At 29.0% G+C, this 25820-nt stretch overlaps 1 protein-coding gene across 4 annotated transcripts in view; it reads right to left on the bottom strand.

Annotated features, from left to right (window-relative positions):
* Nucleotides 1–25820, bottom strand: part of tutl (immunoglobulin superfamily member turtle) — a 478391-nt gene that overhangs the window by 321255 nt on the left and 131316 nt on the right. For all 4 annotated transcript variants that reach the window (XM_075296786.1, XM_075296784.1, XM_075296785.1 and 1 more), the window contains exon 3: nucleotides 2312–3254. In XM_075296786.1, the coding sequence (XP_075152901.1) occupies nucleotides 2312–3197 (886 nt within the window). In that variant the 5' untranslated portion in view covers nucleotides 3198–3254. The remainder of the gene's footprint in view (nucleotides 1–2311; nucleotides 3255–25820) is intronic.

Genomic DNA, 25820 nt, shown 5'->3' on the forward strand with positions numbered 1-25820 from the left:
ATAGAAAATTTTGTAAAAAATTTCATTTCAATAGGAAATTTTGTCAAAATGTCATTTCAATAGGAAATTTTGTCAAAAATTTATATCCATAAAAAATGTTGTCAAAATTTTTCCTTCTATAGAAAATTTTGTCAAAATTTTATTTCTATATAAAATTTTGTCAAAACTTCATTTCTATAAAAATTTTTTGTCAAAATTTTATTTCTATAGATAATTTTGTCAAAATTTTATTCTTTAAAAAATCTTATTTATATAGAAAATTTTGTCAAAATTTTATTTGTATAGATAATTTTTTCAAAATGTTATTTTTATAGAAAATTTTGTCAAAATGTTACTACTATAAAAAATTTTGTCAAAATGTTATTTTTATAGAAAATTTTGTCAAGATTTTATTTCTTTAGAAAATTTTGTCAAAATTTTATTTCCACAGAAAATTTTGTCAAAGCTTTATTTCTTTAGAAAATTTTGTCAAAATGTTATTTCTATAGAAAATTTTGTCAAAATTTTATTTCTATAGAAAATTTTGTCAAAATGTTATAACTATAGAAAATTTTGTCAAAATGTTATTTCTATAGAAAATTTTGTTAAGATTTTCTTTCTATAGAAAATTTTGTCAAAATTTTATTTCTATAGAAAATTTTGGCAAAATTTTATTTCTATAGAAAATTTTGTCAAGATTTTATTTCTATAGAAAATTTTGTCAAATTTTATTTCTATAGAAAATTTTGTCAAAATTTTATTTCCACAGAAAATTTTGTCAAAATGTTATTTCTTTAGAAAATGTTGTCAAAATTTTATTTCTATAGAAAATTTTGTCAAGATTTTATTTCTTTAGAAAATTTTATCAAAATATTATTTCTATAGAAAATTTTGTCTAAATTTTATTTCTATAGAAAATTTTGTCAAAATTTTATTTCTATAGTAAATTGTGTCAAAATGTTATTTCCATAGAAAATTTTGCCAAAATTTTATTTTTATAGAAAATTTTGTCAAAGTTTTATTTCCATAGAAAATTTCTATGAAATTTCTACAGAAATAAAATTTTGTCAAGATTTTGTAAAAATTGTATTTTTTTAGAAAATTTTATTTCTTTAGAAAATTTTGTCAAAATGTTATTTCTATAGAAAATTTTGTCAAAATGTTATTTCTGTAGAAAATTTTGTCAAAATTTTATTTCTTTAGTAAATTTTGTCAAAATTTTATTTCTTTAGTAAATTTTGTCAAAATTTTATTTCTTTAGTAAATTTTTTTTCAAAATTTTATTTCTATATAGAAAATTTTGTCAAAATTTTATTGCTATAGAAAAGAAGTTTTGACAAAATTTTATTTATATAGACAATTTTGTCAAAATTTTATTTCTATAGAAAATTTTGCCAAAATGTTATTTCTATAGAAAATTTTGTCAACATTTTATTTCTTTAAAAAATTTTGCAAAATTTTATTTCTATAGAATATTTTGTCAAAACTTCATTTCTATAAAAAATTTTTCTCAAAATGTTATTTCTACAGAAATTTTTGTCAAAAGTTTATTTCTTTAGAAAATTTTGTCAAAATTTTATTTCTATAGAAAATTTTGTCAAAACTTTATTTCTATAAAAAATTTTTGTCTAAATTTTTTTTCTATAGAAAATTTTGTCAAAATTTTATTTCTATAGAAAATTTATTCAAAATTTTATTTCAATATAAAATTTTGTCAAACTTTCATCTCTATAGAAAATTTTGTCAAAATTTCATCTCTATAGAAAATTTTGTCAAAATTTTATTACTATAGAAAATTTTTGTCACATTTTTTTTTCTATAGAAAATTTTGTCAAAATTGTATTTGTATCGTATAGAAAAGTTTGTCAAAATTTAATGTCTATAGAAAATTGTGTCAACATTTTTTTTCTATAGAAAATTTTGTCAAAATTTTATTCGTATAGAAAAGTTTGTCAAAATTTTATTTGAGTAGAAAATTATGTCAAAATTTTATTTCTATAGAAAATTTTGTTAAAATTTTATTTCTATAGAAAATTTTGTCAAAATTTTATTTCTATAAAGAATTTTACCAAAATTTTATTTCTACAGAAAATTTTGTCAAAATTGTATTTCTATAGAAAATGTTGTCAAAATTTTATTTCTATAGAAAATGTTGTCAATTCATTTTTTAATTTGTTTATATTTTTCAGCATTGTTATATTTTGACCGTATTGCCTTTGAGATTTTATTCTTTGAATTTGCAAACTACCTTTTAATTATAACATAACGAAATTTATATCGTGTTTCTTAATTCATCTTAGTCAAATATTGCCATAAACAATTGTCCACTTACCTGGTATATTATTATTGGCATACGTTGATTTGGTCAACAGTAGTATTATGAAAAAGACTATTGTTAGCTGAAATGATGATTTCAGCCAATAGCAAAGCTTTTCAGCTTTTAACAGCTGATAGCGCAGTAATGCAGCTGCTGCTGTTACTGGTACTGTTGTTGACAATGCTGGTGATGTTAAAGATATTAACGAGGCTGATGAGGTTTGTGAAACATTTCTTGAATTCGTTGATTTGCCATATGAGTTTGTCGACGTCGTCGTTGCCGTCGTTATGGACGTTGGCGACGTCACCGACGTCTCTGCTCTCGTCGTCGTTGTTATCGTCTCTAGCAATGATGTTGGTGATGGCTGTGTTGGTTTTGTAGCGATTGTGTCTTTTCGTATTCGTCGTGTTAGTGTGCTTGCTGCTGTTATAGTTTTTGGTATTGTCGTCGCTGCGGGTAGTGGTGGTTGTCTGAAATGATATCGTTGTTGTTGAGACACTGTCGCTGTGGCCGGTGGACGACAATACTTTAAGGTCTCCAGTATCGTTGTGGTTAGTGAACAATTTGTGGAAATATTTAGAGATTTTTCCAACGATTTTGCTTTTATGGCGGCCACGGCAGCAGCAAAAGTTTTCGTTTTTGGTTTAGAACGTATTTGATAATCGTTATGTTGTATTTGTAATTGCTGTTGCTGCTGCTGTTTTTGTTGTTGTTGAGTATCGAAAGCCTTTAAGTGACACAGTTTATTACAAATAGATTTTCTGTTACTGCTTAATTTGGGTAGCGGGCTATGATTGACGCTATTATCCTGAACAGTGTTAGTTTTTGTGGCGAACGTTGATTGCGTTCGGCTTAATGCCTGACACCACCGGTATGTCCCAGGGTCCGCACACATGCCCATGCCTCTGGTCCCATAGTCAATGCCGCCAATGGATTAATCTCAGTGCAGCGGCGTCATCTATAAATGAATGTTAAGAGAGAAATAAAATTTGTTATGGTAATTTTTGATTTAAATGTGGATATAAATTAATATTTAATATATATATAAATATATATAATATTTATAAAATATTTATATATTAATATTTATAAATTTCAATTAAATTCCCAAAAAATTAAGAGGGAAATACACCACGATTCAAATGGCGCCAATCGCTTTTGTTACATTTAGTTAATTTTTTTCTTTTAGTAGAAGGTGTAATTTCGCAGTGGAAAATTCCGTTTTTTTCACAGTTTCTACCCACTGTGCTTCGAATTGTGTCAGTTTCTTTCATAATCTGAATAGACAGTGGCATTGAGCATTTTAACATAAAATAATTAATCATTTTCTTTCATTTAATTTTCTCCTTTTTTGTTTGTTTTTGTTTTTCTTATTCTATGGAAAAGTTTCTATGCCAAATTGATACCAACATGAACTGCAAACTCACACATAAACACACATATCATTGTATTTTTGTTGGTACACCAAAAACTTTTCCGCTTTTGTGGAAAAACTTGCATAGACATCCTTTAACAATTTACCACTTCCTATGTATTTTTATATATTGGCAATATGATAAGGATGAAAATGGTTGGGGGTAATATCGTTGGGGGTAGGCATAACTTTTCTGATAAATTTCAATAACAAGATCTTAGTTTTGGAGGGGATTTTTGTTGTGTAATTTCTATTTTTGTTGTATAGTTTTGTATATGAAAATCCCCTTGTGTTGCTCTTACAACAAGGGACACATTATCGGTTTCTATGGGTTATAGCAGCTATTATTCTATACATAGAAAAAATTATCGTTAAATTGACAAAACGTTTAATTTGTCTTTATTGCAAAAAAATATTTGATTTTAGCCTATTTTTTTATTTCCTCGAAATTTTCGAAAAGTGAAATACAATTTGGTTAAATTTTTGCACGAGGAAATTAATTTTTCCCGTAAAACACTATATTTTTTTGTGTAGTATAATCATAACAACGTGGAGAAATATATAAGGGTGCACAGTAAAACAATTTTTTAGGTTACAATGATTAATATTTATTTTAAATAAATATTTTATTTCTTTAGAAAATTTTGTAAACATTTTATTTTTATTGAATTTTTTTTTTCAAAATTTTATTTCTATAGAAAATTTTGCCAAAATTTCATTTTGTAGAAAATGTTGTCAAAACTTTATTTCCATTGAAAATTTTGTCAAAATTTTATTTCTGTAGAAAATTTTGTCAATATTATATTTCTATAGAGAATTGTTTCAAAATTTTGTCAAAATTTTATTTCTGTAGAAAATTTTGTTAAAATGTTATTTCTATAGAAAATTTTGTTAAAATGTTATTTCTATAGAAAATTTTGTCAAAATTATATTTCTGTAGAAAATTTTGTCAAAATGTTATTTCTAAAGACACTTTTGTTTAAATTTTATTTCTGTAGAAAATTTTGTCAAAATTTTATTTCTATAGAAACATTTTGTCAAAATTTTATTTCTGTAGAAAATTTTGTCAAAATTTTGTTTCTATAGAAACATTTTGTCAAAATTTTATTTCTATAGAAAATCGTGACAAAATTTTATTTCTGTAGAACATTTTGTCAAAATTTTATTTCTATGGAAAATTTTTTCAAAATTTTATTTCTATAGAAAATTTAAAAGTAAATATACAAAAACATTAATAATAATTGTTTAACAAATTAATAAAAAAAAATAAAAAAAATATTTCTTTTTTGTTTACTGAGGCGTTTAAGTAATTATTTAAGTTTATTTTGTGTTATGTGTTAGAATTGCTAATTGTTTGCAAATTCAATGACAGGAAGTTCCTGCTACGGATGCTGAAAATAAACAATTAACGTTCCGATAAAAGATTCTTTATGTTTTGGGTATTGATTTTAATGTTTCTATTTGATCTGGCGATACAAATATGAGGTGAGGTGAAGCGTAAAGATTTACTTAATTCGTTTTTTTCTATAAAATAGTTCAGAACGTGAAATTTGTAAATATTACTACAAATGCGCCCATATTGAGCTTCGTATTGCGCTAGTTTTTGGCGATATTTTTGCAATTTTGAACTCACCACCCTGTTGTAATCTCCCAAAAGGAACTGTACAAGAAACAAAGTTCGTTGTTAACCCCAAAAACTATTTGAAGTTCTATTCAAGAAAACTTTACCTTCAGTCATTTCATACTCTCTCGCATAAATAAAGGCAACGAATTATGTGATGTGTAAGCATTGTTTATCACCCATACTAATATCGCGTATACATATACACATGTCGTATATGTGTGTGTTTGGACTCTTTTAGAACGCTTGTTTATTTCTATGAAACAATATCATAGACAGCAGAAAATCATATGGCATAATAATGCCATAACATATCCCATTCTATGGCAACCTACTCCAGAGCAAATATTGGCAAGCATGTGGAGTATTATTTAGCATTTAGCGAAATATCTGGATACCTTTTTGGAAAATATTTCTATCGTGATTTTATACACCCAATATGCTGGTTTGACTGATGTACCGTTAGAGTAAGAAGTAAGTTCGTTCAACAACATTCGAATGTAGCGATTTAAATCCCTAGTTTAGTATACCAATCGTCTCAGAAACAAATGTAGTGATGTCCGTCTGTCTGTATATCCTTCTATTTTTTTTTTTTTGTTCAAATTATAGTTTAATTGTCTTCGAATGTGACAAAGTTTTCTACTTTGGTTCAATCTTTACACAATTGACCGATCTTCATTCAATTTTACATATGATAATATTTGATGAAGTTATTTTTTGGAACTAATCAGTCAACTAGACACGGGAACCGCAGTGGTGCAATGGTTAGCATCACCGCCCTTGCGGTGAGAGGGTCTTTGGTTTAATCCCAGTATTGACGGAACACCAAAAATTTTTTCATCGGTGGGTTATCCCTTCAATAATGCTGGTGATATTTATCAGTGTTTTAAAGCTTCTCTAAGTGGTTTCAACGCAATATGGCACACCATTCGGACTCGGCTATAAAAAGACTTTCCCATGTCATTGAGCTAAACATAGAATCGGGCAGCACTCAGTGATAAGATAACAGGGTGGCCGGTCTAACAAAGAAAAACACATTTTTTTCGAAATTAGTTTTTGTTATTCAACATAGTCCCTTCAAGAGCGATACAACGATTATAACGACCTTCCAATTTTTTGATACCATTTTGGTAGTACTCCTTCGGTTTTGCCTCAAAATAGGCCTCAGTTTCGGCGATCACCTCTTCATTGCAGCCAAATTTTTTCCCTGCGAGCATCCTTTTGAGGTCTGGGAACAAGAAAAAGTCGCTGGGGCCAGATCTTGAGAATACAGGGGGGGGGAGCAATTCGAAGCCCAATTCATGAATTTTTGCCATCGTTTTCAATGAATTGTGGCACGGTGCGTTGTCTTGGTGGAACAACACTTTTTTTTTTCTTCATATGGGGCCGTTTTGCCGCGATTTCGACCTTCAAATGCTCCAATAACGCCTTCTCAAGATAATCGATAAAAATTATTCCATGCGCATCCCAAAAAACAGAGGCTTTTGAGTCTTTCCACGCTTCGGAGACGGTTCACCGGTCACTGTCCACTCAGCCGACTGTCGATTGGACTCATGTTTCATCCATTGTCACATATTGACGGAAAAACTCGGGTGTATTACGAGTTAGCAGGTGCAAACACCGCTCAGAATCATCAAGACGTTGTTGTTTTTGGTCAAATGTGAGCTCGCGCGGGACCCATTTTGCACAGAGCTTGAATGATATGACCAACACAATCCTTTGATATCTTTAAGGCCTCTGCTATCTCGATCAACTTCATTTTATGGTCATTCAAAATCATTTTGTGGATTTTTGTTATGTTTTCGTCGGTAACCACCTCTTTCGGGCGTTAACTGCGTTCACCGTCCTCCGTGCTCATTTCACCACGCTTGAATGTTGCATACCAATCAATTATTGTTGATTTCCCTGGGGCAGATCCCGGAAACTCATTATCGAGCCAAGTTTTTGTTTCCACCGTATTTTTGCCTTCAGAAAACAGTATTTTATCAAAACACGAAATTCCTTTTTTTCCATTTTTTTCACAATAACAAAAGTTGCTTCACAAAAGACGCTCTATCTTACAAACTAATTGACTTACAGGCGTCAAATTTTGACACAAATCATTTGAAGGTTGGTACTATATAAAAAAATATGCATTGCCGGGGACTTATCAGCCAACCTGTTAGGTTCACAACTATGGTATCACAATTGACTGAATAGTCTATGAGGGCAGTTCGGAAACTTCTTAGCCTAGCACAAAAAGCGCGGTCATAAGTGAGAAGTTCGCCCCTGGGGTATTGAAAATTGATGTAAGAGTCTATGTGAGCTTGAAATAACGGGCTGTCATTATACCATACAATTATTTAAATTTAGCTCCATAAATTTGCTTTTTATTTTATCATTCAGAAGCTAAAAATGTGGGAAATTACACAAAATTTGTAAGTCTACCTTTTGGCCCTGAGAACATTGTCAGTGAAGAGCCTTCTTAAGATGATCGACACTTTGATGTTTGTGATGGTGCTGTGTCCTCTTGGAGTGTCTATGGTCTGCCTATGAAATGTTTGTCTGCCCAGGGCATCATTGCTGTCATTAGGACATTTTCCCGATGATATTCAGCATTTATTTTGGCCTTATAGTTGATGAATAAGAACGGAGAGCGACCATCGGTCATCTCAGCTCTTGCACTGTTTGGGACTTCAGTGGCTTTATCCCCAAGACAATTTTTCAATATGGTTGGCATCCGATTTCGCGATATGTTCAGCTAACGAGTTTTCTACCGTGTATTCCGTTCAAATATGACCTTCAATTTTCGGATTTTTTCTAGTGATGCTGTGGCTTTTTTTGTCCACGTTTTGGACGCAGCACTGTCAAAATCAGGGTACGATAAAAAAAAGCGTTTTATGTATATTTAAATGAAGGAGGGCTCTGGTTTTAAAGCTTTTTTTCCTTATCCAAAAATAGATAAACTTTCAAAAAATGTCGTGTTGTCCCTATAGTTAAGTGATTCGACTTAAAAATCTGCATTGTAATATGAAAGAAAATTTTGTTTAGCTAAGGTCAACATGACTTTAATAATTCAGAGAAATTCTTCAAAATTAATGAAATCGTCTTTAAATTTGTTGACTTTTTAAAAATTCATTCAAAATTAGAACATAGTTTTCAAAACTATGTTTTAAAAATTTTTTACTTGAAATATAGCATAATTTCTACTTGAAGTCGAGTTTGAATTTGGAAATTTAAGTTGTCGTTAAGTTACCGTTTTTAAGGAAGAAGAAAAAATATAAAAATACGAATAAATAAAAATTTGTTTCTTAAAATCAAGTACGCAAAACTTAAATTCAATAGAGAATTGTATCGTAAATGTATCCTTACTTCAATTCTCCGGCTTCTGTGGCTCGGAACCAATACTAACATCAGAGTAAAGACAAAACTTTCGGAACAGGACATAATTTTTTCAGTATAACCTTGTAAAAAAATATATTAACCTAAATCTTATAGGTGACGGCAAAGTGGTTTAGAAATTATAGCCGCCACGAATGGCTAGCAATACATATGTGCCACATTCAGTTAACATTCATCATGAAATTATTTTGAGCCATTTTAGGTTAGGTTAGGTCAGATGGCAGCCCGATATATTAGGCTCACCTGGACTATTCAGCCCATTGTGATACCACATTGGTGAATTTCTCTCTTATAACTGAATGCTGCCCGATTCCATGTTAAGCTCAATGACAAGGGACCTCCTTTTTATAGCCGAATCCGAACGGCGTTCCACATTGCAGTGAAACTGCTTAGAGAAGCTTTGAAACCCTCAGGAATGTCACCAGCATTACTGAGGTGGGATAATCCACCGCTGAAAAACTTTTTGGTGTTCGGTCGAAGCAGGAATCGAACCCACGACCTTGTGTATGCAAGGCGGGCATGCTAACCATTGCACCACGGTGGCTCCCAAGCCATTTTAAAAAAGCCTGGCTTAAAAAAATTCTCAACGTCGGAATACCACATGAATTGTATGTGAAAAACAAAATTAAATCGGAAATTATCATAGTGCTGCAAAAGGAACCATCAACTATGAAAAATTTCCGCCTGGCCGATAGATTGATTATTTACTTTACTAAAAAGATCAATTTATCAGAATTGATTTGTTGATTTGTCTTCTCTCAGGACAAGTCCAGCCCATATACATTGTTGATGGCTCGATAAAAATTGGAAGAGCTTGGTTTGGGAGTTTATGTTTTTCAGGAATAAAGTTGGCTTCAACAGAAGTCTGAAAAAATTCTCGTATTTGTTCGTAATATCTGTGGCGAAAATATGTCAATATATTTTTATATAAGAAAAAATCTTTCCTTGGGTGCATTTCCACACCATTTATAAGATCAATACATTTTGCAAATTTATTGAAAGATAAACCATGAAAACAATACATAACAATTTGTACAGTGATTCCATTTCCACTATCATTTCCTATATTCTGCTTGTAATGGCTTCACAGATAGTGTGCTCTATAAAAGCAAAAAAGAACGAAAGAAAAAAAACCTAGACGAAGTTTTCCCTTTAACCATCGTCATCCACTTAAATTCCAAATGGTGTTACTTGTTCGGAATGAAATCATTAATGAATACCAAGAAAAGTTTAATGCCTCTCCACAGCTCTACAGGCAGGAAAAGTTTATTAAAAACTATCGAACATAGCTACAGATATAGTGTACACCCTTCCACCACCAAAAAAAAAAAAACTGTTAACGTGAGACTTTCATTTATCGGATAAAGGCTAAAGACAGCGAGAGAGAGAGTGAGAGACCGATGAGAGATAGCAAGGTAGTATTCAATGGAACTGGAAGTGGAGAAGTTTATGTTCATTGGTAAGAGATGACATTAAAAGTGTTTTATGATAGTAGTGGAGGTATAGTTGTAGTGGTGGTATTGGTTTTCTGCATGCACATAAATCCTTTGTAGGGAGTAAGTGTATATGCCTGATTCTCTTGTAGGTGTTGGCGGTTGTGGTTTTACTAATTTCACATGTGTTTTCCACTGTTCTGCTTCATCTTCATTTATTTTCCTTTAAAAGTTTCCTTCCAACATAAATTTTTAGTTTTTCGTGTCATTGTATGTCCTTTACACGTGCGTGTGTGTGTTTGTGTGACTTAATCGTTTCATCTGTTATGTGTGTATTGTGTGTTTGTGTAGGTGTTCATGTATGAGTTGAAACTTTAATAAACGGCTGTGTTTTTACAAGTTTTACAAACTCTGCTTAAAATGTAGATGAAGTGGAGATAATTTTTTTTTTGCAAGGATTATTTCAATTAAGCAAAAAGGGTTTCTGATGACTCTGTCACCAAGAAATTGTGGTAGAAGTTTTTAATTAAGCTTCTTTGCTACATCTTAGATAGAGTCTTCTTGGTTGGTATTATTTGTTTAGCATGGGATTAAATGGTCTTAGTGTTTAATTAAAATGTGAAAACCTATTAATATCTATGTATGGGGGAAAATTTTAAGCTAAAATCAATTTCAAATAATCAAAATCAATTGAAATGCATTTTCTAAACAGAAGTTGAATATTGAAATCTTGATTTTCTTTCCCAATTGTAATGGTTTTGGTTTTTTTCTGCTATGCTTAGAAAACCGAAAGATTAAAAACTTTTGTTTTAAATATTCGTATTCGTATTTTAAGTAGAAGAATTTGTTAGGGCATATGTTGGCAACACCGAGATGGAGACGAGGTAAATACAGAGTGTCTTCATGCCAAAAATAATCTACCAAAATTTTACCAAAAATCTGCACGAAAATTCGTAGATATAACATTTTATTTCTATAGAAAATTTTGTAAAAATTATATTTCTATAGAAAATTTTGTCAAAATTATATTTCTATAGAAAATTTTGTCAAAATTGTATTTCTATAGAAAATTTTGTCAAAATTTTATTTATATAGAAAATTTTGTCAAAATTTTATTTCTATAAAAAATTTTGTCAAAATTTTATTTGTATAGAAAATTTTGACAAAATTTTATTTGTATAGAAAATTTTGACAAAACTTTATTTCTATACAAAATTTTGTCAAAATTCTATTTCTATAGAAAATTTTGTCAAAATTTTATTTCTATAGAAAATTTTGTCAAAATTTTATTTCTATAGAAAGTTTTGTCAAAATTTTATTTATATAAAAAATGTTGTCATTTTCTATAGAAATAAATACATTTAATACATAAATAAATGTTTTCAAAATTCTATTTATATAGAACATTTTTTCAAAATTTTATTTCTATAGAAAATGTTGAAAGGATTTCATTGCTATAGAAAATTTTGCCAAATTTTTATTCCTATAGAAAATTTTGTCAAAATTTTATTTTTATAACAAATTTTGTCACAATTTTATTTCTATAGAAAATTTTGACAAAATTTTATTTCTATAGAAAATTTTGTCAAAATTCTATTTCTATAGAAAATTTTGTCAAAATTTTATTCCTATAGAAAATTTTGTCAAAATTTTATTTCTATGAAAATTTTGTCAAAATTTTATTTTTATAGAAAATTTTGTCAAAATTTTATTTCTATAGAAAAGTTTGTCAAAATTTTATTTCTGTAGAAAATTTTGTCAAAATTATATTTCTGTATTTTTTTTTTAATTTTATTTCTAAAAATTTTGTTCAAATTTTATTTCCATAAAAAATTTAGTCAATATTTCATTGCTATAGAAAATTTTGTGAAAATTTTATTTCTATAGAAAATTTTGACAAAATTTTATTTCTATAGAAAATTTTGTCAAAATTCTATTTCTATAGCAAATTTTGTCAAAATTTTATTTCTATAGAAAATTTTGTCAAAGTTTTATTTCTATAGAAAATGTTGTCAAAATTTTATTTCTATAGAAAATTTTGTCAAAATATTATTTATATAGAAAATATTGTCAAAATTTTAGTTCTATAAAAAATTTTGTCAAAATGTTATTTCTGTAGAAAATTTTGTCAAAATTTTATTTGTATAGAAAATTTTGTCAAAATTTTATTTCTATAGAAAATTTTGGCAAAATTTTATTTCAATAGAAAATTTTGTCAAAGTTTTATTTCTATAGAAAATTTTGTCAAAATTTTATTTCTATAGAAAATTTTGTCAAAATATTATTTATATAGAAAATATTGTCAAAATGTTATTTCTATAAAAAATTTTGTCAAAATGTTATTTCTGTAGAAAATTTTGTCAAGGTTTTATTCCTATAGAAAATTTTGTCAAAATTTTATTTCTGTATAAAATTTTGTCAAAATTATATTTCTGTAGAAAATTTTGTCGAAATTTTATTTCTATAGAAAATTTTGGCAAAATTTTATTTCTATAGAAAATTTTGGCAAAATTTTATTTCCTTAGAAAATTTTGTCAAAATTATATTTCTGTAGAAAATTTTGTCGAAGTTTTACTTCTAAAAAATTTTGTCAAAATTTTATTGCTATAGAAAATTTTGTGAAAATTTTATTTCTATAGACAATTTTGTTAAAATTTTATTTCTATAGAAAATTTTGTCAGCATTTTATTTCAATAGAAAATTTTGTCAAAATTTTATTTCTATAGAAAATTTTATCAAAATTTTATTTCTATAGAAAATTTTGTCAACATTTTATTTCAATAGAAAATTTTGTCAAAATTTTATTTCTATAGAAGATTTTGTCAAAATTTTATTTCTGTAGAAAATTTTGTCAAAATTATATTTCTGTAGAAAATTTTGTCGAAATTTTATTTCTATAGAAAAGTTTGTCAACATTTTATTTCTATAGAAACTTTTGTCAACATTTTATTTCTATAGAAAATTTTGTCAAAATTTTATTTCTATAGATAACTTTATCAAAATTGTATTTCTATAGAAAATTTTGTCAAAATTTGATTTATATAGAAAATTTTGTCAAAATATTAGTTATATAGAAAATTTTGTCAAAGTTTTATTTCTATAGAAAATTTTGCCAAATTTTATTTCTATAGAAAATTTTGTCAAAATTTTATGTCTATAGAAAAGTCATTTCTATTTATAATTCGGCACAGGGCGTTAGCTGATTTAAATTTTAATTGTAGAGAACTTTTAGAAGTGTAAAAATTTTTCCAAAGCGCTTCAGATATAAATACATGTATCTTCGAATTTAGAGCTTTACACAACTGTCAATAATTTTTGACGGAGTTGGTATGGTACTGAAAATTTTGGTCTACACGGTGTTAAAGGGTATAAAATAGTCGCCCGACTTTTGACTTTACTTACTTGTTTTATTTAAATTTTGCTACATCCCAGGTAAGTAGCCGACTTTTTTTTTTATATTGTTCATATTGGTTCAGATTAACCCTTTCGCTACCGAAATAAACCTAATGATAAAAACTTTTATTTTTCTTCTGTTTTTACTTGTACTAACAGCATGTAGAACAAAACTTGTCATTTTGAAAACCTACCTCAATTACTTCAAGAGCTATATGAGCTTGTTCTGAAAATTTGATTCTTGAATTGTGACCAAATGGCCTTACGAAAATAAGCGCAATTTGGCATATATCTTTCAAAGTGTGAGAAAAATTACAAAAAAGAACCCGTAAAAGTATCAGCTATAGTTTTTGTATAAATGAAAATTTACTAGAAACATGCAGTACAAAAATTGTCTTAAATTTTCGTATTTTTCGTTTATTGTTAAAGAAGTTTATAAAAATGTATTTTAGACCTCACCAATATGGACAATAGTTATAGCATATTTAGATTAAAGCCTCTACTTTAAAATAACATGGAGAAATAAATAAAAACTAAGTGGGAAAAAAGAATTTGGTGTCTTTTTCGAATGTCCTTCTAAGGGGACATCGGTAGTGAAAGGGTTAAAGCACATGTAAATAAATCATATATATTAGGTAGATCCCAACAAAGGGGAAGGACTTGAGATGGTATCGTCGGCTCCGACCGAATATAGACTTTCCTTATATGTTTTTTTAACCATCGTTTGACGTTACTACTACTATGACCACTATATTGAATTAGAAAATGTAGTAATTCGATTTTGTGCGTAGTGTTTGCAAACTAACTTGTATGAAATTCCCTCTTCTACATTAGCATTGAACAATGGTAAATTAAATTCGCAATACAATTTTTTGTATAAACTAAATTTTCATAAATTTTCAGTAGCCCCATTCAAGTTATCTGAAAAATTTGCATGCAGTTGACATCATGCTCAAGGCAAGACATATGCAAAGATACCCACACATAGATACATTCATAGATGGACAAATTTAATTATGCTGTGTGTACATATTAATACAATACCAACAAAATAATTGTATCTCTTGTGTTGAGGATTCTGAGTATATTTGTGATTTTGTTTTCTTTTTTTCGAAACTTTTATTGTTTTTATTACAGTGCAGAGGAAATATAACGTAAAAGTTTGCCAACAATGTCTTTGTAGTATAAGCAAATGAAGAATAATTTCCGGGGAGACGAATTATACACAAATTGTATATTCGAGTGAGCTGGGTATAAAAAAAATCTTTAGAGGGCATATACTGGCATCATATACCAAATTTCAAATTTATTCCTCGATGAGACTATAAAAATCAAATCTAGCGACATAAAATTGCAGACCGTTATGGAATTTTTTTTGGGTCTTATTAAAGGCCATGTACAGAGTGGCTGCTATGCACCGCAATCAACTTCAGGTTGTTACCTTTTCTAAACCGCTCGTCTTACAACTGAGAGATGTGTTCCAGTGATAGTTAATTTTATTGTTTATATGCTTACAAAAGCATTTTTACCTACTGTTTTTAGAAATCAAGTTATTCGTGATGAAATTCAAGTGTGATAATGTGATTGTTTAATATTTAGCTACAAAAATTATAATAGGCTATTTTGAAGTGAATAAATCTTTTGTTGCTTGGTCGTCATTTGCGTCTCGTACAAAAATGATCCTTAAATTGAAGCAACAGATGAAGCATATATTGAAAAATTACCTTAGACTAAATCCACTGAAGGTTCACACTGCAAAAACTGTTGTCCTGAGGTCAAAGATTTCTTGTCCTTAATTTATGAACGAGTTTTTTGCTTAGCATAGAAGAAGCACTTCTCTAATATAAAGTTTTTTTCCTTATCCAAAAGGCAATGAACTTTTCAATAAGTCATTTTGTCCTTATAATTAAGTGATTTGTCGTAAAAAAGGGTATCTTAAAATTAAAGAAATTTTAGTTTGGCTAATATCAAAGTGGTTTTTACAATTCTGAAAAAATTCTTTAAAATTAATGGAATTGTCTTTAAATTTGTTGTCTTTATCCACCTTGACTACAAAGAAAAATAAAGCGTTCAAAAATAGGAGTTCTTTTCAACGCTTTATTTTAAAAACGTTTTTTTTTTTTACTTAAAGCATAGCCCAATTTCTACTTGAAGTCGATTCGGAATTTGGAATTAAGTTATATTTAACTCGTAAAAACTAATATATTCACAATTGTTTTGCTAGTGTCAAGAATGCAAGACCCAAATTAACAAATTTGGTTTTCTCCTTTGAGATGACGTTCCACATTGATGTTAATGAACAAACAAAATGATCGGGTTTACTTGCCAAAACAGAATGGCTTACAAAGTTGCCGCCTCACTTCATATCTACCGTACAGTGGCCACCAAAATCTCTGGGTTTCAATACGTTGGACTCTTGCGCCTGGGGCATTTTCGAGAGTAAGGTTGGCACTAAAAAAAATCAAAATATAAATCGTTTCATCACCGAGAATGCGCCAAAATACCACAGATCCATTTTCGTTGGAGCATGTGAAGGCTTCGTGGGCGATAATTCGTTCCAAAAGCAGCCAAATTTAATGTTATTTCCGACATGTTTTGCTTTTGACTAATAAAATAAAAAACGAAGAAAGTATAGGGCATTATATAGCAACGACCTTGTAATGTAGCTCATTTGAATGGTTCATAAAAAGTGACAAACTTTCATAGTTTCATAAGCAATGAACCGATTTTCCACGAATACGTCTAACAGTTACATAATATGGGAAATATAAAGCTAGAGCAATTTTAATGCAATTGTACGAAATAATATTTACGAATTATCGAGATAAAGGAAAATTGAAGTAATATTTAAAATTTTTGCTACAGTGGCGCTTTTACAAGGATAGTGGTTAAATCTCGGCATTATATGTGGTCAATTGTGGGTTGTGGAAAGTGTGGTATTACAGTGTGAAATATGACTACGAAATCTGAACCAATTAGACCAAAAAGCATATTAAATATATTCTCTGTGGAAACTATCGAGTCAACTGAAGGAAACTCCCATTGAAATTGGGTCTAAAATATGAAACATTCTACTCAACTCTGGCGTATATATACAAAATTTGAAGCAAATCAGGCTTCAACTCTGGCTTTTGTGCAAATCGGATGAAATATATATATTGGAGCTATATCTAAATCTGAACCGAGTTCAAACAAATTTGGCACAGTCCACCATACTATTAAACGTACTCCTTTTGCAAAATTTGAAGCAAATCAGGGTTAAATTCTGGCTTTTGAGGCCATATAAGTGCAAATCGGACGAAAGGTATATATGGGAGCTATATCTAAATCTGAACCGATTTCAACCAAATTTGGCACAGTTAATCATATTATTAAACATACACTTTGTGCAAATTTTGAATCAAATCAGGGCAAAATTCTGGCTTTTGAAGCCATATAAGTGCAAATCGGACGAAAGATATATATGGGAGCTATATCTAAATCTGAACCGATTTCAACCAAATTTGGCACATTTACCGATATTATTAAACGTACTCATTGTGCAAAATTTGAGGCAATTCTGGGCAAAACTCTGGCCCTGGGCAATATAAGTCCAAATCGGACGAAAGATATATATGGGAGCTATATCTAAATCTGAACCGATTTTAACCAAATTTGGCACACATAACTACACCGTTAAACGTACCCCTCGTGCAAAATTTGAAGCAAGTCAGGGCAAAATTCTAGCTTTTGAGGCCATATAAATGCAAATCGGGCGAAAGCTATATATGTGAGCTATATCTAAATCTGAACCGATTTCAATCAAATTTAGCAAGCATTGGTAGAATGTCAATTCTACTCTCTGTGCAAAATTTCACGAAAATCGGTACTAAACTTTGGCCTCTGTTGCCATATGAGTCTAAATCGGACGAGAGATATATATGGGAGCTATAACTAAATCTGAACCGATTTCAATCAAATTTAGCAAGCATTGGTAGAATGTCAATTCTACTCTCTGCGCAAAATTTTACGAAAATCGGTAGTAAACCTTGGCCTCTGTTGTCATATGAGTCTAAATCGGACGAAATATATATGGGAGCTATATCTACATCTGAACCGAATTGGATAATATTTGGCAAGTTTTTCGAGACTCATAAAATATTAGTATGTACGGAATTTGAAGATCATTCGTTGATAAACACGCCAATTATAATCAGATCGGAGATAAATATATATGGCAGCAATATCTAAATCTGAACCGATTTTTTCCAAAATCAATAGCGATCGTCTTTGTTCCCCAAAACGACCCTGTGCCAAATTTGAGGACGATCGGACTTAAACTGCACTTTGCGCACAAAAATGCATGAACAGACAGACAGACGGACAGACAGACAGACGGACGGACAGACAGACAGACGGACATCGCTAAATCGACTCAGAATTTAATTCTAAGACGATCGGTATACTAAACGATGGGTCTCAGACTTTTCCTTCTTGGCGTTACATACAAATGCACAAACTTATTATACCCTGTACCACAGTAGTGGTGAAGGGTACAAAAACGTTCTTCGAAGCCTAGATCAGGAGAATACTACTGCTCGGGATGATACAGTATGTGTGAGTTGGTATGTTATCCTTGTGAAAAAGATTTTTCTTGGAACAGGGTTTTATTCACTTCATCAACGAATGATCGTCTCATTCCTTTCCAGTAGTCACTGTGGATGATGCTTTGTGAGATGAAGAAAATGGTGGACATCGCATATTCGATCGAGCATATTTGTTGGATGAATACTACTGGTTTAACTCTTTCTAGCTCTTCGCCGTATATCAGTACATCCATGTTTCTTCTGCTTTCACAAAAGAGCGCAAATAACTCCATCGGAATTTTAGATTTTTTTAATTGTTCATGAATTAAGCTCCTGTTCGAAGCTCTTCGACGCATAGTTTAGAAGATATGAGCATAATAAGTTTTTCATACAAAAATTTCAATTTTTCAGAACTGGCGTGGAATTTTCAATTTTTTTGGGTGGTCACGAATTAAGCACTTTCACTACGTTATTTATTCCGCTGAAATGGTCTCGCAGAAATCCTCTACACAAGTTCTAAATGAATTTTCGATTTTTTTAATTGCTCATGAATTAAGCTCCTGTTTTGCTCTTCCACACATTGTTTAGGAGATATGAGTAAAATAAGTTGTTCATACAAAAATTTTTATTTTTCAGAATTTTCCACGTGGAATTTTCCACGAATTTCAGCACTTTAGTTTACAAGACGCAACCGATTTTTGATTAGTATCGAAGTCACAGTATTTGATACAAAGTGTTCATCATACACCATAGGTGGATAATGTTTTCAAAGGTTCGGAAGTGGGAGTGATTTCACCGACAGACGAACGGCCATCGCTAGATTGACTTCACTAATTTCACTATGACCCAGAATATATAGTTTCTGGGGTCTGAGACCAATATTTCGATGTATTGCAAAGAGAATTACAAAGTTAGATGGGGGGGGGGGGTATATATTACGATGGGATAACTTGAAATTTCCCAGTTTCTCTATGCAAAACTCAAATTTAAAAATAATTTTGACATCCTTAGTGCAATTCTTCTTTACCTATGAATTAATACCAATATCAAAATCTTGGTATTCAGGCAAGCTTTTTGCAGTGGAGGTTAATAATCATACATAGCCAAAAGAACTCAGATATTCGATATTCTTCTCGTTACACCCAAATGTATATATGTCTAATAATAAAAAAAAAATTAACCCTTCATGTAAAATGATTTTGTATTCAGAATTCCAGAGAAAAAAAAAAATCATCTGGAAAGGACATTTCAACTGTATATGTATACACCAATTATACATGTAGCATTCACAAGACTTCATAATATATATTTTTTGTTTTGTTTTTATTTTTTGTTTTTATTTTTTTACGGAAGAATAAACACAAATTTCTATTTCAACATAAATTTCTATTCTAAATGTACATAAATGTATAAAGTTAATAAATAAAAATTAAGAATAAAATGTACACATACGCATTTACCATAAGAATTGAATACTGTTAAGGTCATATGAATATGTAGTAACTAATTCGTCTTTTGTTTTAGTGGTACATTGGAGAAGAACTCATGACCATTTCTAATTTATTAAAATTATTCTCAATTGTCTAATTCAAAGGAAATGGAAGTAGTAAACTAGGATTGTCTTACATATGACATATATGTAGTAGAAATTGGTTGGATAAATTCATTTGTGTTATTGGTAAATGGCAAATAGTAGCATAGTTGATATGAATTAACAAAATTCGCAATTAATCTAAATTTCTGAAACCATTTTTGTTTTATAGAGGATTATTGAAAGATTATGCAACCTTTATTTTAGAATATGTAATTTGTACAATATTCAGGGAAGCTTTCTTTAACCCTTTCACTACCGATGTCCATTTAGAAGGTAATTCGAAAAAGACACCAAATTCTATATTCCCACTTAGTTTCGATTTATTTATCGATGATATTTTAAAGTAAAGGCTTTAATCTAAATAAGCTATAAATATTGCCCATATTGATGAGGTCTAAAATACATTTTTATAGACTTTTTTCAAAATAACATTTATACAAAAACTATTACTGATATTTTTACGTTTTTTTTTGTATTTTTTCTCACATTTTGAAATATATTATAGGCCAAATAGCGTTTATTTTCGTAATGCCATTTGTTCACAATTCAAGAATCAAGTTTTCAGAACAAGCTCATATGGCTCTTGAAGTAATTGAGGAGGTAGGTTTCCAAAACGACAATTTTGATTCTATATGCTGTTAGTACAAGTAAAAACAGAAGAAAAATAAAAGTTTTTATCATTTGGTTTATTTCGGTAGTTAAAGGGTTAAACTAAAGAAAATTTAAAATAAAGAATTTTTTTATTATAAGACATGTCATAATCGTTGCTCTACAAATGTGTTTCTGTAAACTTAAGGGAAGAAACTTTAAGATTTGCGTTCTTCTGTTAAAATCGTATGTCTTTAGAGTAGGGCATATTTTTCTTACACTAAAAAAATATTTTTATTTAAAGAGATAAACCTTAAATTAACTGAGTTATTGCCTAAGTTCGGCTAGTCCGAACCTTTTTTTTTCGAAAGTTATCGTGATTACCACAGATGGACGGACAGACGGAAATCGATAGATCGACTCATAATTTCACCACAACTCAAAATATTTATATTCTTTATGGGATCTGGGCCCAATATTACGATGTGTTACAAACGGAATGACAAAGTTAAAGGGGGGTAGTGTATTGTATTTTATTTCTATTGCAAATTTTGTCCACATTTTATTCCTATAGAAAATTTTTGCAAATTTTTATTTCTATAGAATATTTTTGTCAAATTTTTATTTTTATAAAAAATGTTGTCAAAATTTTATTTATATAAAAAATTTTGTAAAAATTTTACTTCTATAGAAAATTTTTGCAAATTTTTATTTCTATAGAAAATTTTGTGCAAGTTTTTATTTCTATAGAAAATTTTCTGCAAATTTTACTTCTATAGAAAATTTTTGCAAATTTTTATTTCTATAGAAAATTTTGTCAAAATTTTATTTGTATAGAAAATTTTATCAAAATTTTATTTCTATAGAAAATTTTGTCAAAATTTTATTTCTATAGAAAATTTTGTCAAAATTTTATTTCTATAGAATATTTTGTAAACATTTTATTTGTATAGAAAATTTTCTCAAAATTTTATTTCTATAGAAAATTTTGTCAAAATTTTATTTCTGTAGAAGATTTTGTCAAAATTTTATTTCTATAGAAAAGTTTGTGAAAATTTTATTTCTATAGAAAATTTTGTTAAAATCTTATTTCTATAAAAAATTTTATCAAATTTTTATTTCTATAGAAAATTTTGTGAAAATTTTATTTCTATAGAAAATTTTATCAAATTTTTATTTCTATAGAAAATATTTTGAAAATTTTATTTTTATAGAAAATTTTGTCAAAATTTTATTTCTATAGAAAAGTTTGTGAAAATTTTATTTCTATAGAAAATTTTGTCAAAATTTTATTTCTATAGAAAATTTTGTTAAAATCTTATTTCTATAGAAAATTTTGTCAACATTTTATTTCTATAGAAAATTTTATCAAATTTTTATTTCTATAGAAAATATTGTGAAAATTTTATTTCTATAGAAAATTTTGTCAAGATTTTATTTCTATAGAAAATTTTGTCAAAATTTTATTTCTATAGAAAATTTTGTTAAAATCTTATTTCTATAGAAAATTTTGTCAACAATTTAATTCTATAGAAAATTTTGTCAAAATTTTATTTCTGTAGAAGAATCTGTCACAATTTTATTTCTATAGAAAAGTTTGTGAAAATTTTATTTCTGTAGAAGAATTTGTCACAATTTTATTTCTATAGAAAAGTTTGTGAAAATTTTATTTCTATAGAAAATTTTGTTAAAATCTTATTTCTATAAAAAAATTTTTTCAAAATTTTATTTCTATAGAAAATTTTGTGAAAATTTTATTTTTATAGAAAATTTTGTCAAAATTTTATTTCTTTAGAAAATTTTGTTAAAATTTTATTTCAATAGAAAATTTTTTGAAAATTCTCTTTGTATAGAAAATTTTGTTAAAATTTTATTTCTATAGAAACATTTTGCAAATTTTATTCCTATAGAAAATTTTTGCAATTTTTAATTCTATAGAAAACTTTTGTCAAATTTTTATTTCCAAAAAACATTTTGTCAAAATGTTATTTCTATAAAAGATTTTGCCAAAATTTTATTTGTATAGAAAATTTTATTCTATAGAAAATTTTGTGCAAATTTTACTTCTATAGAAAATTTTGTCAAAATTTTATTTGTATAGAAAATTTTGTCAAAATTTTATTTGTAAAGAAAATTTTATCAAAATTTTATTTCTATAGAAATTTTTTTTCCAATTATACAATTATTATTCGAGCTTTATGGACACATATAGATTAAGGAACATGGTTAATAGAGCCATTGAAAAGAAAACGCCAGATACAAATCTATACACGCCTGGACTGTACATGTTTCGGTTCCGGCGAATGAACCTTTCCACAGCCTTTAGTATAGATCTGGCTGGGAGAGATAACTCAATTTTGGGCCCTTTATGCTAACTCCTTATGGAGAAAACATTTGGGAAATTTCCTCTTACAAATTGAATCATCTTTTCTCCCACTGTACATCATCTTTTCATATAACTTACAAGTCCCTTAATCTTATTTTTATTTCGTTTTGTTACATAGTAATGCAACAATACGAAATTTATTTTTAGAAAGCTAATTTGTTAGAATTCACCTAAGTGGTGAACAGTCGAACAATGCTTATTGTTTCTACAGTCAACTACAACATATGACAATTAACAGAAACTGGTTTCCAGGATACAACAACAATTCTAACGCGTACATTAGTCGTGTTTTTCCTAGTTTTACGACGGGCTCATCGTTGCTTATTATATTACATGTTAGCCTGATACCGAAACAGGCAATTGACGTCCAAATGCATTATATCTAATTATACAATTATTATTCGAGCTTTATGGCGTTTTCTTTTCAATGGCTCTATTAACCATGTTCCTTAATCTATATCTGTCCATAAAGCTCGAATAATAATTGTATAATTAGATATAATGCATTTGGACGTCAATTGCCTGTTTCGGTATCAGGCTAACATGTAACATAAAATTTTTTTCTATAGAAAATTTTGTCAAAATTTTATTTCTATAGAAAATTTTGTCAAAATTTTATTTCTATAGAACATTTTGTCAACATTTTATTTGTATAGAAAATTTTGTCCAAATTTTATTCTTATAGAAAATTTTTGCAAGTTTTTATATCTATAGAAAATTTTTGTCAAATTTTTATTTCTATAAAAAAAATTTGTCAAAATTTTATTTCTATAAAAAATTTTGTCAAAATGTTATTTCTATAGAAAATTTTGTCAAAATGTTATTTCTATAAAAAATTTTGTCAAAATGTTATTTCTTTAAAAATTTTTGCACATTTTTATTTCTATAGAAAATTTTGTCAAAATTTTATTTCTATAAAAAATTTTATCAAAATTTTATTTCTATAGAAAAGTTTGTAAAAATGTTATTTCTATAGAAAATTTTGTCAAAATTTTATTTCTATAAAAAATTTTGTGAAAATTTTATTTCAATAGAAAATTTTTGAAGTATGTCTTACGTGAGGAATATTTTGAAAAATCTACCAAATCATTAAAAATCTACCTTTGTTGATAGAATTCTATCAACTGTGTTTCGGACTCGGCATAAGAGTGAGCTCCCTTTTTTTGTTATCTTAACATAGAATCGGACGGTAGTCATTGGTAAAAAAAAGTTCACCACTTGTGGTATCACAATGTAAAAAATAGTCTAACTGATGAAAAAAATATCGGGTTGACACTATACCTATCCGAATCTTTAATGAAAGGGGGGGGGGGGGACCGTAGTCATATACAATTTTATCATTTCTAATCTGGCTTCCTTTAACTCATTTTCTATTGATATAATTTTAAGCGTTCTGGGTGATCATTTTTTTGAAGTAAATGAACACGCGATGCCAGTGTTCCCAGTGTTTTGCTAGCCCCAAATTAGAGCGTTTTTGTACCAAAACTCTCCAACAAACTGTCTGTTACTGTTACTGCACAATTTCCATACAAACTTTGAATACAACGGATCATGGGTGCGATCCCAGGATCTACCAAATTCCAAAATGTTTTACAGCGGTGGATTATTCCCTCTAGGTAATGCTGCTGACATTACTTAAAGATTAAAATCTATTATTTCAGCGGCTATAACAATGCAATCACTTGTCATTGGGCTAAACATAAAATTGGAGAACATTCATTGATAAGAGAGAATTTCACCACTTGTAGTATCGCAATGGACAGAATTGTCTATATGAAACCAAATTAATGGGCCGTCACTATACCTTAGCTATCCTAAACTAAGTATGTTTTATATCACTTCATAACCTAATTCAACACCCTCGAATTGCTTTCAGTATACCACTCTTGAAAGAAAGTAACATATTCTACACACAGTGTGCAGTCATTCAACGTCAGCTTGTTCTATCAATTCTATCGAAATTCGTAAATTACTTTAGCTCTGTGACTAACTTATCAAGTATTTTTAGTCCCCTTCATATCGGCTACCAAAAATACGAACGTGAAAATTCAAAGCCATCCCAAAGATACTATCCATTTACCCGTAATGAATTCGAAATGTCAATCTGTTGGCTCTGTTGTCGGTGTTGTTGTTGTTGTTTGGCTTGCCCTAGGACGATGTCAAAATTAAATCTGAGGTAGCTATCTAACAAAAAACACTGACTTTGATATTCTCTGATGAGGTGGTTTTTGAGGTTGCAATGTAACATTGGCCAGTAACCATAGACATGTTTTCATCTGTAGAGCATTTACATGCGGGAGTTGTAAAATGGTTCGTATTCGTTTGTTCGATCTAACTAACTAGCAAATGAATTCGAAAACGGATACGGATGCATTGATTTGTGTTGTGGATAAATGAGACATAGACTCAAACGACACACACACGGTTATGTATATTCCAATACTTGGAAATCTACTATTCCCCTTTTGAATGTGGAATGATTTCTCTGTAGTTGAGACAAAGAGGAAGTAAAATTCCGTTATTTGATTCATTTGGAAAATAGGACATCATCACAAAACGTTGACATTTCATCAGACAGATCAAAGCCACATGCCGTTGTATGGATGAACACAAATCAAAGCCATATGAGGGTCATCCTTTAATGGTCTCTTTGGACAGGAGATTCATTCACTACAGGGTGGGTAGTATGTGGTGCAGCAAAGTAAGGCGCTACATATTTTTTACTTCAATTTTATTGTTAAAAATCAAAAAGTATACGAAATAATATAAAATTTTATAATCAGTTTAGATTTATTCAAATTGGCTACATTTGGCTTGAATTATGGCCAATAAAGCCATAAATGTCCAATGGCTAGAATTCCCGCCTTGTATACAAAGGGTCACGGATTCTATTCCAGAGTTGACCAAACCCACGAAATTTTTTCAGCGTTGGATTATCCCCTCTAAGCAAAGCTGGTGACAAATCTGTGGGTTTCAAATATTTTCTAAATGGTTTCACCGCAACGTTGAACGCCGTTCAGTCTCGACTATAAAAAGGAGATCCCTTGTTATTTGGCTAAATATAAAATTGGGCATCACTGAGTGATAAGATATGTTCACCATTTTGGTATCACAATCACGGTTGCCACAATTGGTAGAGATAAAAGTTA

Source organism: Haematobia irritans, chromosome 2 (genome assembly GCF_050003625.1).
Source record: "Haematobia irritans isolate KBUSLIRL chromosome 2, ASM5000362v1, whole genome shotgun sequence".
Classification (NCBI taxonomy): Eukaryota; Metazoa; Arthropoda; class Insecta; order Diptera; family Muscidae; genus Haematobia; species Haematobia irritans.